An 18,097-nucleotide genomic window follows, 5' to 3' on the forward strand; every position below is an offset into this window, starting at 1 on the left:
GTGGTACTAGGGGGGCGCTGTGCTGCAGGGAGCGCGAAGGGGCTCAATAGGGAGCGGGATTTTGCTTCCATCAGCCCTGGAGCAATGGGCCAAGGCCACTGACCCTCTATCGCCTTCACAGCTGGCCGGACAACCACCAACGAAGAGCTCGAAGACATGCTGGAGAGCGGCAAACTGGCTATTTTCACTGATGATGTAAGTGTCAGGACTGGGATGTCACCCAAAACAGGGCTTCCCATGTTCCGGACTTGGATGGGAGACCAAGTCAATAGCCCAGTGCGGCACTAGGGGGCGCTCCCCCTCTGGCAGTCAATGCTGAACGCAATGCCCCAGTGCAGTGTTAGGGGGCGCTGTGCCACTGGGGACAATTGCATTTCAGCACAGGGCGAGCCATCCCCATCCCCTGCTGCCCCACCCCAGAGCTGGCTGCATTTCAGCAATGGGTGAGCACTGGAAGGCCCTGGGGCGAGGGGGGGGATGCTTGTTTCTATCATCCAGACTCTCTTCTGCTTCCACAGATCAAAATGGACTCACAGATGACGAAACAAGCTCTGAACGAGATTGAGACCCGACATAATGAGATCATCAAACTGGAAACCAGTATCCGTGAGCTGCATGACATGTTTGTGGACATGGCTATGTTGGTGGAGAGCCAGGTTAGAACCTGCAGTGTTCTGGATCTAGAGTGGGCATCAGCCTAGAATCTGCAGAGTTCTGGATGGTGGAGCACATGAGCTGTGGTTTAGAAACTGCAGAGTTCTGGAGCCCAGAACTATTTTTGACAGCCCACGGCTGTCTGCATCACAGAAACCATGCACTATAATCTAGAACCCATAAACGATGGTCTAGAACAGTGGTTCCCAACCTTTTCTCTGCTGTGGCACAACTTGAGCTCCAGGGGCTCTTCCCCACCCCACCCTGCCCTCAGCTGGCATCTGTAGGAGGGAAGAGGAGGGGCAGAGAAGCTGACCTGTTGCTCACACAGAAGGGGAGGGGAAAAGAGAGGGATATTGAGCTCTGATTGGTTGCTCCACCCCTGGAGGAGGCAGGTCAGTGAGGCAGATGACCAATCAGAAGGCAGCTTTCCTCCCTGTGTAGTTTTTCAAAAAATTCCTTGGCACCCATGACAGCACACCATCGGGGAACCTGCAGGGTTCTGAACCTTCGGCCCATATTATCTACAGTCCACAGCCTTCTGCATCATAAAACCATATACTGTAGGCTAGAACCTAAGGAGTTCTAGATTGTGAAACCCATGCGCTGTGGTCTACAACATTCAGGGTTCTAGACCTTGAGACCCATGAGCTATTATCTAAAGCCCACAGTCATCTGCATCCTAGAACCCATGTACTCTAGAACCTGAAGAGTTCTGGATTGTGGAACCCATTAGCCAAGTTCCAGGGTTTCCAGGGTTCTGAACCTTGGGGCCCATAAGCTATTATCCACAGTCTTCTGCATCTTAGAACCCATGTATTTCTCCCAGATCCAAGAGAGTTCTGGATCAGATATGGTCTGGAATGTGTAGGATTCTATAGTGTGGAACCCAGGAGATTATTACCTCAAGTGGAGAGCATTCTGCATCAAGAGTTATAGTCTAGAACCTGCAGCAATCTGTATCATGGAACCCAGAAATGAATCTCCAACCAGCAGAATTCTAGATCATGGAGCCCATGAGCTATGCTCTAGAATGTACAGGGTTCTCTACCTTGGACCCATGAGATTATTGTCTAGATGCCTTCTGCATCCAACAGACTTCTGCACCTAAATGCAACAGTCTAGGACCCACTGTGTTCTGAATTATGGAATCCATGCATTATAGACAATTCACGCATGATAAATCCAAGAATGAACTATTATCTAGAATCCACAGCCTTCTGCACCTTAGAACTTAGATGTTGCACTAGAAAACCCAAAAAGTTCTGTATCATGGAACCCATGAAATATGACCCATAATTCATAGGGTACTATAACCTAGAACCCCTGAGATTATTACCTCAACCTGACAGCTTCATGAATCTAAGTACCCATGGTCTAGAACATGCAGAGTTCTGGATCGTGTAACCTGTGAGCTGCAGTCTAGAACCCATACAGTTCTGGATTTCAGAGCCCATGGTTGGCTTCAGTATTTCAGGGTTAGCCAAGTTCTCAGTCCTTTGAGCCACTAAAACCTTGGAGGTCTTTTGCATTACAGAACAGTTAGAGTTCTGGATTGTGGAAGACATGAGCAATGGTCGAGGACATAATGCATTCTGCAATGCAGGGCACTTGACAGTCAGATGGGCTTCCCAGTCTAGAACCTAGAGAGATCTGGATGGTGATGCTTCTGAAGATACTCACAGCTGCATGTGTTCTGCCATCTAGAACCCATAGAGTTCCAACACTCTGGGGCCAGAAAGAGTGCTAGAGAGAGTCCCAGGATGGTGGGTTCTCTATTTTACACCCTACCATAAGGTGATGGTCCACTCTAGAACTCTTCTAGAACATGGGTGGATCCAGAATGTACAGCGTTACAAGTTCTGAAACAGACTCACCAATCTTTTAAAGGTTCTGGCACCCAGGAAGCACTAAATGGGGCTCGTTTGTAGAGTCCATCAGGGGCTGCAAAGGTGTCAGTGGTGTGCATTTGTAAGCTCACAACAAGGTACCTAGATTTCCAATTCAGCTGTTGGCTTCTCTCCAAAGGGCTGCCAGGCAGGGCCCCATTGCGATGTTGTCTCTTCTCCCACGAGAATCTGGACTGAGACTCATGAAACTCATTGCATACAAGACTCAGAATAGCTTTCAGATAAAATTCACTCCTGACTTACAGCCCCCGCCAGAGGGGAACGACCCCGGGTCCCATTCCCTGCCCCCTTGAGCGAGCCAGTCCCATTTTGAGCCAATGCCCCCTACAGGGGAACGACCCCGGGTCCCATTCCCTATGCTGGCCGGTTTTTCTGTGCTGGTTTCCCTCTCACCCGGGCTCTCTGTCTCAGGGAGAGATGATCGACCGCATTGAGTACAACGTGGAGCACTCCGTTGACTACGTGGAAAGAGCTGTGTCCGACACCAAGAAAGCTGTAAAATACCAGAGCAAGGCTCGGAGGGTGAGTGCGGGGATGGGGCAGGGGGGTGGACCCCCTTCAGCTGATGAAAGAGGCTGAGACCCCACAGAAATCCAGACACACATCTCCCTGGCCCCACCCGAGGCAGGTCATCCCCGAGAGCCTCCTCCCCCAGCAGAGGTGAAGACACTTCACCAGAGCCTGTCCCCTCCCTTCTCCTGTCTCTCTCTCCATCACTCCATCCCCAAGGCCTCTCCACACCACACGCTTCACTAATTTTGTGTGTGGCAGCCGTTTTCTATTTTTAACACAGTCTATCCACTCCCTTCCATCTTAGCCCCCACTTCCCCTGGCTCCCGAAACACTGCTATCCCAACCCTGGCCTCCCGGTGCCCCTCACTCCTGACCCGCAGCCCCCTGCTAACCCAGCCCTGGGCTCCCCCCCGCCCTGCCGGTGCCCCTCCCTCCCGACCCACAGCCCCCTCCTGTCCCAGCCCCACCTCCCTTGGTAGAGCAATGAGGGATCTCTGTCCGACTGCTACCTGGCAATGTGAATAAACAGATGTGATGAGTCTGAGAGCGGGAGAGGAATGACGCTCCGAGTGAACACGAGGGCCAGGGACACCCTTGGTTTCCATCAGGAGATGGAGACATCTAAGGAACTGAGGACCTCTGGGTTCTATTCCTGGTTCTAAGAGGGGAGTGGGATCTAACAGGATGGAGCCTGAGGAAATAGGAGCCAGGACTCCTGGGTTCTTTTCCTTATTCTATAAATTGATGGTGATTTAATAAATCACCTTTTTGTTCAAGGTAAATAAATAAGAACAGCTGGGGTCACTCGGCCGTCGCTCCATTGGGGGTCAGTGGGGCCAGATCCCCAGAAGGTGTCACTCAGCCGTCACTCCATTGGGGGTCAGTGGGGCCAGATCCCCAGAAGGTGTCACTCAGCCGTCACTCCATTGGGAGTCACTGGGGCCAGATCCCCAGCTGGGGTCACTCAGCTGTAGCTCCATTGGGGTCAACGGGGCCAGACCCCCAGCTGGTGTGAATCCATGCAGCTCCTGTGATTTCCACCAGCTAAAGATCTCACTCGTCCTGCTTGTCTTGCTGGTGCCCAGTCCAGCCATGAAAGTATTAAAATAGCCATTAACATCTCTCCTTTTCTCTTTCTCTCTCTCTCTCGCTTCCTGGATCCCTGGGGTAATGTAGAAGAAAATTATGATTATAATTTGTTGCGTGGTCCTTGGGGTAGTTCTCGCTTCCACAATCGGGGGGACTCTGGGGTTGTAAATCAAAGCAAAAAAATATATAATAATAATAATATAATAATAATTTAAAGAAAAATTGTACATGCAATGGATATAACAGCACATGTTCCAGCTACCTATACATACACTCCTTGGGGGTCAGCAAATCTAAGTTTCTTGTTCTCCGCCATCTTTCCATCCATCTCTCCATCCCCCGGATACCTGGGTTCTCCCCAGATCTTCCGACATCCTTGACCCCTGGTAGGAGGGCGTGGATTTGTCTCATAACCAACCGTTGGGTTCACAGTGACCCAAAAGCTCCGGTTCCTCTTCACATCAGGGGTTAGCCTGGAGGAACGGGATGGTGACCTGTCCTTTGTTAATGCTATCTTGTTTTGGGTTCTGCTGGGGATGGTGTGGCCAGTAGTAGGGGGGGGAAATACCAGTATAATACATGGAAAACTAGCATAACAGGGTATTATACTGTCAATACCAGAATGTTAAGGAATGCCAGAGTGGTTACCAGTCAGTTGTTATGAAAAATACCAGTTTATTCTAGGAAATACTACAGGAGCTGAATATTACAGTGTCAATACCAGCCCACTGAGGAAAACAGGAGTAGTTACCCATTAATCATTATGGAAAAAATACCAGAGAATTATATGAAACACTAGAGCAGCAAAATATTACAATATCAGTACTAAAATATTAAAGAATATCAGAATGATTACCAGACAGTCATTGTCAGGGGGAAACAGACTGCTACATAAAATACTAGAGTAACAGAAAACGGTGTTGATACTAGAGCATTGAGGAATTCAAGAGCATCAAATTATACCAGAATATGAATGAAGCACCATCCCAAAATACTAATAGTAGCATACTAGTCCTGCAGTATCCAGGAAAACTAGAGTACTAGTATTAGCATATAGAGGAATGCTACAGCAGACTCCAATGCTACAGTATCAGTGCTACAGTATCAAAAATGCTAGAGTACAAATACTGTCGTTCCAAAGAATGCTGTCATATCGCAGAATACTTCAGTAGCAATGTTACTGTATCCAGGTGTACTAGAGCAATGCTACTACAGTGCCCAAGAACCCAAACTGCAGGATCCTGGAATAGTGGAGTATTTATGCTACACTAGCAAGAATGCTGAGCACTGAACAGATTTAACAATTTTATTAAGATGATGTTAAAAAAAAATAGTGAACAGAGTTTGAGCATAGAAGTTTCTGGTTATCAGGGAATAACGTACAGATTATCGAGGGTGCAAAGTTTGGTTTAAGATCGGGTGGCATGAGCAATACATAATCTGCAATATCCCCAATTGGGGGTAAAAGGTTGATGGGCATTGAGATATGAGGGTATGAAGTTCATAGAGTGGCTATGTTCGGGTGTGGACATGATGATGAGGATGGATTGACCCTCATTTGGTGAGATTTAATGTTGAGGGAGTTTATGGTTCCAGTTCATATGATCCAACGGAGAAAGTCTCTTGGTCCCTTTCTCGTAGTCGAAAAACGGTGTCACTCTGGCTCACGCCTCCTGGTACTGACGGTGGCCGGTGATGTGCTCGATGTAGATGTCCCTGGACCTTCGGATGGTGTCTGAGACCATGAATATTACAGTAGCCATGAATACTGGAGTAGCAATATGACAGTATGTAAGAGTGTTAAAACTATCCAGATTAAGTCATCCCCCATCAGAAGATATGAGAATACTACAAAATACTCCAGTTTCTAAAGATACTCCAGTATACTTGACTTGGGGAAGCACATGGCTATACCAGCTCATGTCGATTTCCAATTCCACATGCCAGGAATGGTTGTTATTGAAAAAGAAATGAGCATTACTACAGAAATACTACAAAACCAAAGAATACTCCGGTATTCTAGATGGGGAGATCCTAAAGTTCAGCCCCTCCTTTGCATGAGAGCAGCTATGAACAAAAGATATTACTAAGTTATTAATGATCACTATTACACTATTCCAAAGTAACAATACTGTGCCATTGTAAAATATACTCGAATAATGTACGCAGACAAGGAAAATGGCACAGTACTTGAGGGTAATAACAGTAATACATGATCTCAATTACAATAGCCTCAGGAAGGATATTACTGTGGTGTCCTAGTGTAATATTGGCTCCTACAACCTAAGCCCTCACAAAATACTGGAGTATAAGTACTCCCAAACACCACACCCTTATAAAACACTAGAATAATATACTAAAGTAATAACAGCTCCCAAATACTAAACTCTTGTAAAATATGAGAGTAATAATGGCTCCCCAAAATGCAAAATTCATATAAAATACTAGAAAAATAAGGGCTCCCAAATACTACAGCCTTATACTAATTCTGCAGCAATATAGAGTAATAATGGCTATCCAAATATTACACCCTTATAATACATTCAGGTAATATAAAAATACTGGGCATACAGGTTTCTGGGGAGGAAAATCCCACAGTATTTTAGACTAATAGTGGTGCCCAAGTACTACACCTTTATAAAATTGCTTGAATACTATACAGTAATGACTGGTAATTGTTAGTAATAGATGCTAAATTGTATGTCTGTGGAAAAATATTGTGGTATTCTAGAATAATAATGGCTTGGTACCCAGTACTACACATTTATTTAAAAATACTAGAGATATACAGAGTAATATTGAATAGGCAACATTATGCCCAAGAAAAGAAAAAATACAGTATTCTGGAGTGAGAGTATGTGGCCAAGTAAATACATCCTTTATAAATATATTAAAGTAATATGGAGTAAAAATGGATATCCAATTAGCATCTCTTTGAGAAAAATACTATGGTAGTCTTCAGTAACAATGGCTTGGGGAAGCACATGGCTATCTCAAATATTATACCCTCATTTAAAAAGAATCATAGAATAGAACAGTGGTTCTCAACCAGGGGTCCGGGCCCTCTGGGGGACCGCGAGCAGGTTTCAGAGGGTTAGACCAGGGTTAGACTTGCTGGGGCCCAGGACAGAAAGCCAAAGTCCCACTGCATGGGGCTGAAGCCCTGAACCCCGCCACCTGGGGCTAAAGCAGAAGCCTGAGAAACTTAGCTTCACGCTACTCCCTGGGCAACTGCCCTGCTTGCTATCCCCTAATGCCAGTCCTGGCTTTCATATGCAGAAAATCAGTTATTGGAGTTTTTCTAGTATGTTTGTGGGGCCTCAGAAAGAAAAAGGTTGAGAACCCCTGGAATAGAATATTTAGTAACAATGAAACCTAAATACTACATTCATATAAAAATATTGCACTAGAGTATATTAGTAAGCGCTCTCCGGATAATACAGTTATAGTACAGAGTAATAAGGGATGTCCAAATATTATGCCCCTGAAAAAATATTGCAGAAACCTAAAGTAATACTGGATAGCCAAGCAATACATAGCTAAAAAATACGACAGTATTCCAGAGGAACGGTAGTTTTCCTAATAAAACATTCTTATAAAAATGCTAGATTACTGTAAATTAATAATGCATGTCTAAATACTCTACCTTTTTATTTTATATTTGGGGGGAAATACTATAGTATACTACAGTAATACTGGCCCTCCAAATATTACACCCTTATAAAAGATACTGCAGTACTCTAGAATGTTACTGTTTTCCAAAGAATTCACCCTTAAGGAAAATACTGAGGCAATATCTAGTAATAGTGCATGCTGAAATATTGTTCTTCTGGAGAAAATAATACAATATTATAAAGCAATAATGGCTCCCCAAATACTATACCTGTTATAAAAATGCTAGAGTAATAACGGATGTCCAAATACTGCACAGTTATAGAAATGTGAGACTAATCTAGAGTAATCCTGGCTATATTTGATTGCTGCAGTAATCTAAAGCAATACTGGATCCCAAATAGTATACCTCTGCAAAATACTGTGGTAGTCTAGAGTAATAATGAATATCCAAATATGGCACTCTTATAAAGACCCTGGAATATAATGTAATAGTGGCACTTAAATATAGCCTTGGAAAAATTTGATAGTAATCTAGAGTAATAATGGTTCTCAAGCACACTCTTATAAGAATACTAGAGTAATTTTGAGTACTAATGGCTCCCTGAAAAAAAAACACTTATAAAATATTACAATGATATAAAGTACTCATGACTCCAAAACACACTTCTGTAAGAATACTAGAGTAATCTAGAGTAACCATAGCTTGCCAATACAGTTTGGAAACTATTCTCACTCAAGATTATGCTAGCATTTGTATACACTAAACCTCTATAAATAGTAAGCTAATTAATAGTGGCTCCCAAACACACTTCTAGACTAATTTAGAGTAATAATATCTTCCAAACACACTTTGGAAACAAATAGTACTCTAGATTATTCTGATTTTCTTAAAAAAAGATGCTTCTCTAAGAATAGTAACCTAGAGCAATAAGGCTCCCAAATACATGTTTATAATAATACTATTGTAATTTAAAGTAATAGTGTCTCCCTAACACACCCTCAGAAAATCATGGAGTAATGTGGAGTAATAACCAGTCCCAAATATACCCTTGTAAAATACTAAAGAAATTGGAGTATTTATGGCTCCCAAGTATGCCATGATAAAAATACTAGAATAATAATGTATCTCCAACTGCTAGTCCTCCCAAAGTACACTGCAGCATTCTGGAGTAATAGCCCCAAACACTGCCATGTCACTATCGTATTGGGGTTCATTACTCTAGTACACCAGAGTATTCCTACAAGTATCTGGGGCAATTACTCTGGGATGCTGTAGGGAGGGGGGGGTTGGGAGGGAGGAGTTATCCCAGAGCAATGTCAGCCACACCTGGGTATTAACAGTCTTCAAGGCACCCTATGGTGGAACTATCTTGTGGCCAAACGCCATTGTGAGCGTTGGCGTGGGGAGGGAACAGGCAGAGAGGAAGGGCATAGACTGCTCCAAACCACATGGGGGGGACTGTGGCTGGTCCCTCACCCCAGATGGAGGAGTGATCAGTGGTCAGGCCATGAGGAGACACCCCATCAGGACCCATCTAGCCAGCTGGGGCACAACCATCCCTGACCATCGGCTGCCCAGGAACCTACTTTCCAATGTCCCCGCAATGGGGTGACGTACTTCTGTCCCCGCACCTCGTCCTTACCCGCTAGGTCGTCTTCCTGACTACTGTGTCACGCTGTTGTGTTTTATAGCATACGTGGGGGCGTGCGCGCACACACACACACACACACAATATGTGTGTGTATTTCTATTTATATACATGTGTGTGTATTCACACACACGCTATACACAACACATTTCTGCATGCTGCATATAGTATACATTAACATATGTGTATCTAGCTATATGCATAGGTGTGTATTTATTTATTTATTTGTGATTGTGTGTGTGTGTGTGTGTGTGTATGTATGTTGTGGAAGTTTTTCTCCGACAATTTATATATATATATATTTGTGATTGTGTGTGTGCATATAGATATATTTGTGATTGTGTGTGTGTGTGTGTGTGTGTGTGTGTGTGTGTGTGTGTGTGTGTGTATATATATATATATATATATATATAAATGGATATCCAAATAGCATCTCTTTGAGAAAAATATTATGGTAGTCTTCAGTAACAATGGCTTGCCAACACCATTGTAAACATCTCAAATATTATATCCCCATTTAGTTCTAGTTACGCTGTATAAAACGCTATCCTGTGGCTAGGTGGCTAGATGGCGATACCTACGGTGTGTACGATATATGTGTGTGTGAGTGTCTCGCTCAGTGACTATAGACTCAGCTGTCGGTGTAGCCGTAGCTAAATCCTGCTCACAGAGAGACAACCTGCTGAATTTGAGGTGGGTCCCACCGGACCGCTCTCTGACTGGGAGTGGGGGGCATCCGGTCTAGATCGGGGAGAAGAGTGAGGAGCGTTGTGCAGTGCAGAGCACATACAAACACACCAAATATACTATACAAGCGGGGTGGGCATGGAATGGGGCCAGGTCCCCGCTGGTGTCATTCAACTTTGCTCCACTGAAGGCAAAGAAGTGATAGTAGTTTTATACCAGCCGGGGATCTGGTCCAGTGGGTGCGAGAATATATTGGAGGCTATGTGTATGTATATGTACCCAGATAGATAGATAGATAGATAGATAGATAGATGTGCATGTGTGTATATATGTGTATATTTGTATCTTAAATGTCCTATAGATGTGTGTGTGTGTGTGTGTAAACAAATATTAAATATCCTATAGATGTGTGTGTATATATATATATATATTTTATATATGTGTGTGTGTATACAAATATTAAATATACTATAGATGTCTGTATATGTGGCTGTATTAAATATATTATAGATGTGTGTATATAAACACGAATATTAAATATGGTATATTTAATTAAACCTCTATCATATATTTAATATTTATATTATGTGTATATATATATAAAAAGATATATAAAGATACACACATATACAGCATATTTACTGTGTATGTGTCTATGAGTATAGATATACAGACACATCTATATTATATTTCCTATATATCTGTATGTCTGAGTGTATATATTTATATTTAAAGATAAATACACACATCTATAGGATATTTAATATTTATGTTTATATTTGTATATATAAATAAAGATGCATAAAGACATCTACAGCATATTTATTTGTGTATAGACAGTATATTTCTTACATATCTGTATGTGTGCATATATATGTATTTATAAATATAAGTACACATATATAATACATGTACAATATGTATATTTACTATATCTATATCTCATATATAATATCTACATATCATATATAGATATAGATACATAGATATATGTGTAGATATTTAGATTTATATATACACACACACACATACATACATATAGGAAATATACTATACATGTCTATATCTATCTTTATATAAAAATATATGCATTATATATTTACTGTGGGTATAATATATATATATATATGTTGTATATAAATAAATACACACATACATATATAGTAAATTTACTATAGATGTTTATCTACCTTTATATATGCATATATATGCACACACACATATATATAAAATATCCTCTGTGTGTCCTTTCATGTATAAGTATATATCTACATTCCCATATATATAGTAGCTATACTATATATGTGTGTAACTATGTATACATACATGTATCACAGATATACTATATACCTATGTATAGCGTGTCAAAATATACTAGACACACACACACACACACACACACACACACAAACACACAGAGCCAGATTCACAGCTGGTACAAATGATGACAGTTCCATGGATTTAGGACCACTAACAATTCATATCAGCTGCGGCTTGGCCCCAGGGTCTAGCCGTGATATATAGTATGTGTTCTGTGTGTGCGCTCACAATCCCTGTACCTACCTACACAACCTCCATTCCACCGTGTCTGCATTCCCAGCCCACCTTCCGAAAAAGAAAAAAAAAAGAACAAATCAAACTTAGATTTTTTGATCTTTTTTAAACAAAACACAAAAGTGAACAAAAAAAAAGTCGTTAAAAAAGGACTAAAAAACAAAACAAATGCGGGAGAAAAATTCCTACCAAGTTGTCAATGTCCCTCGACTTCCCTTTTCGGGTATTGAGCTGTGTATTGTTTCCGTGTGGGCTGTTTTCCTGTAATCTGTGGTGTGTTTGCTAAGAAACAAACAAACAAATAACGTCTTCATTTTTCTTTCCTTCCTCCCTTTCCTGTTTCCACTTTCGTTCTCTTCCTCTGCCCCTTTTCGGTCTCTGTGGCATTAAAACATTTTTAAAAAGACAAATGAACTAAAAAAAAAAAAAAACCACTAACATGTCCCTCCTTTCACTGCTTGAAAACATATCAAAGAACTGCCAAAATAAATTTGTTTTCCAGTCACCGCATGACCTGGGATCCTGTCTGGATTTATCGCTCCTCTATTTTCCCATCCCCATCCCCTATTATTTGCTCCATTTTGGATCGAAAGAGTTTTTCCTTCCCTCTCTCTAGACCTGAGAGGAACCAATGTTTAGTTCCAGATCAGAGCTGTGAGCTAGTTTTGGTCAGATAAATAGCAACACATCACACACAACCACACGTACATAGTGAGCTGAGGATGTACAATAGTGAGCGGTGGTGCAAACGCACCCGCCCACCCGTACAGTGAACCGATTCTGTGCGGGGGGCGGCGTGCAAAACGCAAGTGTGGGTTTGCACACCCGAGGCCTGATTTCCTCCAGCAGGGGGCAGCATTTCACACACACAGACACAGACACACACCCCTTCATGGCCAGCTTGATACAAACCCCAACAAATGAACTCACCTTCCACAGCTGTGAAGGTGGGGAGCTGCTTTCATTCCTCATGGACAGGGTACATGCGGGGCAGATATAATTCCGCCCACAGGGTGAAGAACATATCACCCCTCTTCTCTAGCCCCCAGCTCAGCCAGGCACCCCGGGAGCACCCCAAAAACCAGCATCCTTCCCCCTGAGGATCCAAGGAGGAGGATTTCACTCCACAAACCCATAACCTTCCCTCGTAAGTCAGGTTTTCTAAACCTTTTCTCATTTTTGTTACTCTCCTCTGGACTCTCTGCAATTTGTCCCCTAAAGTCACAGGACTCCAGCTGAGGCCTGAGCAGAGCGGGACAATCACCTTCCGTGTCTTACCCTACGACACACATGTACCTATGACACGCATGTACCTTCGACACACATGTTCATACACCCCAGAATGATATTTGTCATTCGCATTTTTTCACAACTACATCCTGTTGCTGATTCAGCTCCAATTTGTGACCCACTGTCACCCCCAGAGCCTTTCTAGCCATCTGACCCCCTACCCACTTAGTCCCCGTTTTGTAGCGATGAGTTCGATTTTTTCCTTCCTAAGTGAAGTACTTTGAACGCGTCTGTATCGAACCTCCCGGTGCTGGCTACAGACCAATTCTCCTATTCATCAAGGGCATTTTGAATTCGAATCTTGTCCTCCCACGGGCTTGCCACCCCTCCCTGCTCGGGTCATCTGCAAATTGAATAGTGCCCTCTCCACCCCATTAGCCAAGTCATTCGCTGGGCTAATACCGGACCCAGGCCTGGCCCCCGCAGGAGACGCCCTCCTGACCCTGTCACCTCATCCGTGTGAGGCGCGCCCATGAACGCCAACAGATCTATGCAGGGCCCTGGATTTAACAAAGCAGCCAGCGTGGGGATGACTGATGGCTCTGATCACCAACGCTGTTTAGGCCTCTGACTTCCTTGAAGTCCGTGGAAATGAGCTGAAGCCCAGTCGAGGATCTGGATTTTATAAACACATGACAGGCTTCGCCTTTGTGCATGCGGGTGCGGAGTCAGCCACGCAGCTGGCCAGAGCACGAATGGGATGGATTTGCTGGCATCGCCTCTCCGGTTCTGTGCGCCCAAATCCATCCCTGCTCAGCATGGCACGTGAGCCTGCCTTTGAGATGCCGACCTGCCGACGAGTGGGAAGAGTTCATGGGCTTTCGAGCGGCGCGTCTGATCCCTGCCCAGAGCCTGAGAACCTGCGGCTGGTTGGCGCAGCCGGTCTAGAGCTGACGTTTCGGGCCAATCCACCGCTTCCTTTCGGAGCGTCTCTGCCTTCGGATCAGACTCAATGCGCCCTTGGCTGCTTCGTATAAATCTGGGCCGGGCGTCGATTCGTCAGGGTCCATGGGCTGGCTTGCTTTAGCGAAGGACTTAACGAGAACAATGCGTGGCTTCAGATTTAAGCACGTGCATCAAGTTAAAGGCATTCACAGCCCCGTCAGTTTCAACGGGCAAGTCGGTTTCAGCCGGCGCGTCAGTTTCAGCAGGATCCCAGGCCCCATTCATTAACAGGAACACCTTCCCCCCCCTTCCCTTCCTCTGGGTCTGTTTTGCCATTCGTTCTTTCCATCCCTTCTCCTGTGTGTAAATATTAACTGAGGAGCACGACGGGTCATTTCCTTTTGCCTGCTGAGTTGCTTTTTTCCCTTTGAATGCGCTTTTCCCCCCCACCCCCAGCCTGTTCACAGAGCATTTGAGAGTCACTTCTGGGCATTTGCTTCTGATTTTTTAATCTATTTGTTTGAAGTCTTTTTTCCTTCCGTCTGTTTTTTTTTTTTTTTTTTTCCATTCGAAAGCAAATGAATTGTCCGATAATTCTGGTTTTCAATGTCTGTCCTAATGTGCTTCGTTAAAGCCAGCGGCTAACTGCTAAACCTTCCCCCACTCAAGCGGGCTCTCTCGTCTGTCCTCTTGCATAGCACAAGCCAGAGAGTTTCACCCTGAACTTCAACCAGTGATATACATTTGTCTAAAGCACATCTTTAGCAAGGTAATGGTTTAAAACAACCCAAATCTTTTAACTCCAGGCGTGGCTCTGCTAACATAGACTCACCAGCCAGGCTTTTCAGATAGTTTGATTATGTATATGCAGAATGCAGACGTTTCATTTCATTAGACATTAAAGGCCCGAAGAGATCATCCAGTCTGACACAACCCAGAGAATTTCCCCCACACACACACACCTCCCCCCATGATTCCTGCATTACCTTGAGTTTGAGCAAGAGGGTAGCCCGTGGAGACACAGCCAATGTCAAGCTCAATGATGCCAAGCAATGGAGAATCTGTTGCATCTTTCATGTTGCTGACGCTGAGCCTTGAAAGCCCAGGAGATCAGCTTTAAAATATACCAAATGTTAGGTTATCGGCCTTCCATTTTGCTAACACTGCATTTTGGGGCGTTTCTGTCAACTCAAAACTTGGATTTTAAACAACAGTTTGACAGCTGAGATTCCCCCGTCATCACACGACACTGGGGCTTTAGAACGAGTGCCAGCTGTCGTGAGAGTGCGAACAAAAAGAGTTGGCCACCCTGCCGTGAAAAATGTGTCCCTTGTTTTCGGTCTGAATTTGTCAGGTTTCACCTCTCAGTGCTGGGCCCCCTTTTGCCTCTTGGAGATAACATGCAATCAAATCTAGCACAACTGTGGCTTAAAAATATCAGGTTGAACTTCCCTGTCCCCTAGAAAAAGATGAAGATTCACCAGCAAGGGTTAGACTTCAGAATTTACCAAATCGGGGGAAGATCACACTTATACCTCCTTCAAATTAACGGTCAGATTCATCCCAGTACAACTCTTCCACCAGCAAACTAGATTAGGATTTAGTCCCATAGGACCAAACAATTTGTCTCTGTAAGAATAAATATTTGAGGGCTCAAATATTGTGGTGGAATTAACACTAAAAAGAAAAAAGAATCATTCTTCATCTCGTTCATTGCAGCAAAATGACGATAGACTAGAATTTGCTAGGAGCACACAATTTGTCTCAGCAAGCATGAATATTTATCAGATGAAATCCATGCTAAAAAAGAAAACCAGGAAAGAGCCGCAAGATCTTTTCATCTCCTGTGGAAGGTTTAGGACTTAATCCCTGGCCTGACTGGAATTGTAATATTTTTTCTCTGCAAAACTTTTGTCTCACGGGTTTGAAAAAAAAATGCTTGCATGTTTTAATGAAAAAAAAAAACAACTAAAACATAAAAAAATGACAAAAAAAACAAACAACCAAACCTGGTTTGAGATTGTGGTGTGTGCCCGTTTTTCTTCTGCCTTGTGTTCTGCTCTCATCTGGAACGAGAAGAGAAAGAAAAAAAAAAAAAAGCAAAAACAATGAATGAATGAAACAAAGAAAAAAAATTTAAGTCTGTGTGGGTTCAAAAAAAAAGACTCAAAAAGCACCTGTTGTCTGTTGTCGTCTGTTTTCCTTTGGTTCTCATGGTTTCTGTGGTGGCTTTTTGTTGCGTTAGCTCTCTACAACTTTCTGTCTAGATCTCTGCGCCTTTCTGTCTGACGTGCTGCCGCTCCGAACAACTTCCTCTTGGGCTCTCCACAACTTTCGGCTCTTGACAACTGTCCGGCTCTCTTTCTACCTGACTCTCTTCAACTCTCTAGAACTTCCTCTCCAACTTTCTATCTGACGATCTTCGACTCTCTAGAGCTTCCTTGTACTTTTCAGTCTCTCTTCGGCTCCCTGCCGCTTTCTCTTTCTCTTTCTCCACCTCTCTCTAACCTCAACCAGTTCCTGTCACCTCTTCCTCTCCAGCTGTCCCTTCTGGGCCCCATCGTGGCCCACCCTGTGCCACCGTTCGGGCCAAGCCTGCAGACCCCCGTCAGCCCGATTTCACACCTGCCTTGGCCGAGCATCACCAGATGGAATCAGGGCCGGGCCTTCACCACCGATCTCTCTATAGGTTTTCATACAGGTGGGGGTATTGACTAGGGAGGGGGGGTCACACACCGGACTCATGGGGGAGGGGGGGGTCAGACCTCCTTCCCCCAGCTAAAGCCAAGAAAAGGGGTCTTGAGCTGAAAAGGTTGACACCTCCTCCCCCCCCCACATAGTGTAACTAATGATATCCCCACCCACCCTTCTGGTCCTGTGCTTCTCTGTTGGTGTCTGAACATCTTTCTGTGTGTCGCTTTCACCGTCAGGTCTTTCTTGTTTTTCTCTGAGAGTGTAGGGGTTGAGTGAGTTAAAACGGGATGGCTGGGGGATCAGGACACCTGGGTTCTCCGAGAGAGGAGTGGGGGGGTCTGGTGGGTTAGAGGGGGGGCTGGGAGTCCAGACTCCTGGGTTCTCTCTCCAGCTCTGGGAGAGGTCATTCTTTTGTGTGTGTCGGGTGCTTTGAGAGCCTCAAATGACAGAGGGGCCTCCCCCTCCATCAGTCTCTCCCTCTACATGTGCTGTCGCTTTGCGGTCAGTCGTGTACACACACACACACACACACACCCCGGGGAGAGGACCTTCCTTCTGAGCTGCCTGTCTGTCTAGCTAACCCCGGGGGACAAGCCACCTCCCCACTCCATCGCGCCCAGGAAAGAGGGCCCAGGGCAGGGCGTCTCGAGGTGGGGAGAGCCACAAACACGCAGGGCCCCGAGCCCCTCCAGCAGGGGGCAGCACTGCTTCTACACAGCCGGGGGTGCTCTCTGCCCCGGCCGTCAGGGCTGGCCCCAATGTGGCACTAGGGGGCGCCGTGCTGCAGGGAGCGGGGCGGGGGCTCAGCAGGGGGCGCTCTCCCCTGGCAGTCAGGGCTGGCCCCGGCACTAGGGGGCGCTGTGCCAGAGGAGGCATTTGCATCCAGCTGATACGCAGGGCCCACACAGCTGAATCTGTTAGCAACCAAGCAGCCGAGTGGGCTGTCTCTAAGCCGATTAGTGGCTAATCGCGCAGGGCAGGATAAGCCCTGCTCCTTACAGGCCAATCTCGTTAGAACAATCCCCTTGGGGTCAGGGTGACATATGCTCAGCCAGTCACGCCTGGGAGCACATCTGGCAGGGGCTGCATTAGCCTGTTTCTGCCCGGGAAGGCCTGTTGTCTCCCGGAGCGGCCTGGTCTCCCGAGCGCCCCCCTCCGTGCCACAGACTGAGCCCCTAACATTCGTCCCTGCCTTGCTCCCCTGCAGGCAGCGCTCGCCCGTTGTGCAAACACAGCTGCCTCTGGGGTGGAGCAACCACAGCACAGACTGCTGGGGAGAGCGCCCCCGACCGAGCTCCGCCCACTCCCTGCAGCACAGCGCCCCCTAATGGGGCACTGGGGCCAGCCCTGACCGCCAGGGGAGAGCGCCCCCTGCTGAGCCCTGCCCTGCTCCCCGCAGCATAGACCAAAGCCCTGATCTCTACCCCCAAAGCTCTGCTGGTGCCCCTCAGTCCCGACTCGCAGCCCCCTGCTCTCCCAGCCCTGCCCCCCACAGCTCAGCCCTGCTCGCCCTTCCCACCCAGGGCAGGAAACGCTGGAACATCTGTTCCTAGCTCA

The 18,097-nt window shown here is 45.4% G+C and overlaps 1 protein-coding gene and 1 long non-coding RNA gene across 2 annotated transcripts; one reads left to right on the forward strand and one right to left on the reverse strand.

Moving 5' to 3' along the window:
* The first annotated feature begins 119 nt into the window (after nucleotides 1–119).
* On the forward strand, nucleotides 120–4,058 carry LOC117870254 (syntaxin-1B-like). The gene is made up of 4 exons (XM_034757340.1): nucleotides 120–195; nucleotides 519–656; nucleotides 2,976–3,086; nucleotides 3,855–4,058. Exons 1-4 carry the CDS (start codon nucleotides 157–159, stop codon nucleotides 3,864–3,866), a joined length of 300 nt encoding a protein of 99 aa, XP_034613231.1. The 5' UTR covers nucleotides 120–156; the 3' UTR covers nucleotides 3,867–4,058.
* Nucleotides 4,059–14,815: 10,757 nt separating this feature from the next.
* LOC117870255 lies at nucleotides 14,816–16,354 on the reverse strand. Its single transcript, XR_004643946.1, has 3 exons — nucleotides 16,024–16,354; nucleotides 15,856–15,912; nucleotides 14,816–14,960 (listed from the first exon to the last, which is right to left on the reverse strand). It is a non-coding gene; the product is annotated as an uncharacterized LOC117870255 (long non-coding RNA).
* Between the last annotated feature and the right edge of the window lie 1,743 nt (nucleotides 16,355–18,097).

The sequence above is a fragment of the Trachemys scripta genome, unplaced genomic scaffold (genome assembly GCF_013100865.1).
Source record: "Trachemys scripta elegans isolate TJP31775 unplaced genomic scaffold, CAS_Tse_1.0 scaffold_116, whole genome shotgun sequence".
NCBI classification, from domain to species: Eukaryota; Metazoa; Chordata; order Testudines; family Emydidae; genus Trachemys; species Trachemys scripta.

What these genes read in the sequence shown, in the direction of transcription:
- LOC117870254 (XM_034757340.1), top strand. Translation starts at nt 157, where the DNA reads ATGCTGGAGAGCGGCAAACTGGCTATTTTCACTGATGAT. An exon ending in TGGCTATTTTCACTGATGAT is followed by an intron (nt 196 to 518) that starts GTAAGTGTCAGG and finishes CTGCTTCCACAG; the next exon opens with ATCAAAATGGACTCACAGAT. An exon ending in CTATGTTGGTGGAGAGCCAG is followed by an intron (nt 657 to 2,975) that starts GTTAGAACCTGC and finishes TCTCTGTCTCAG; the next exon opens with GGAGAGATGATCGACCGCAT.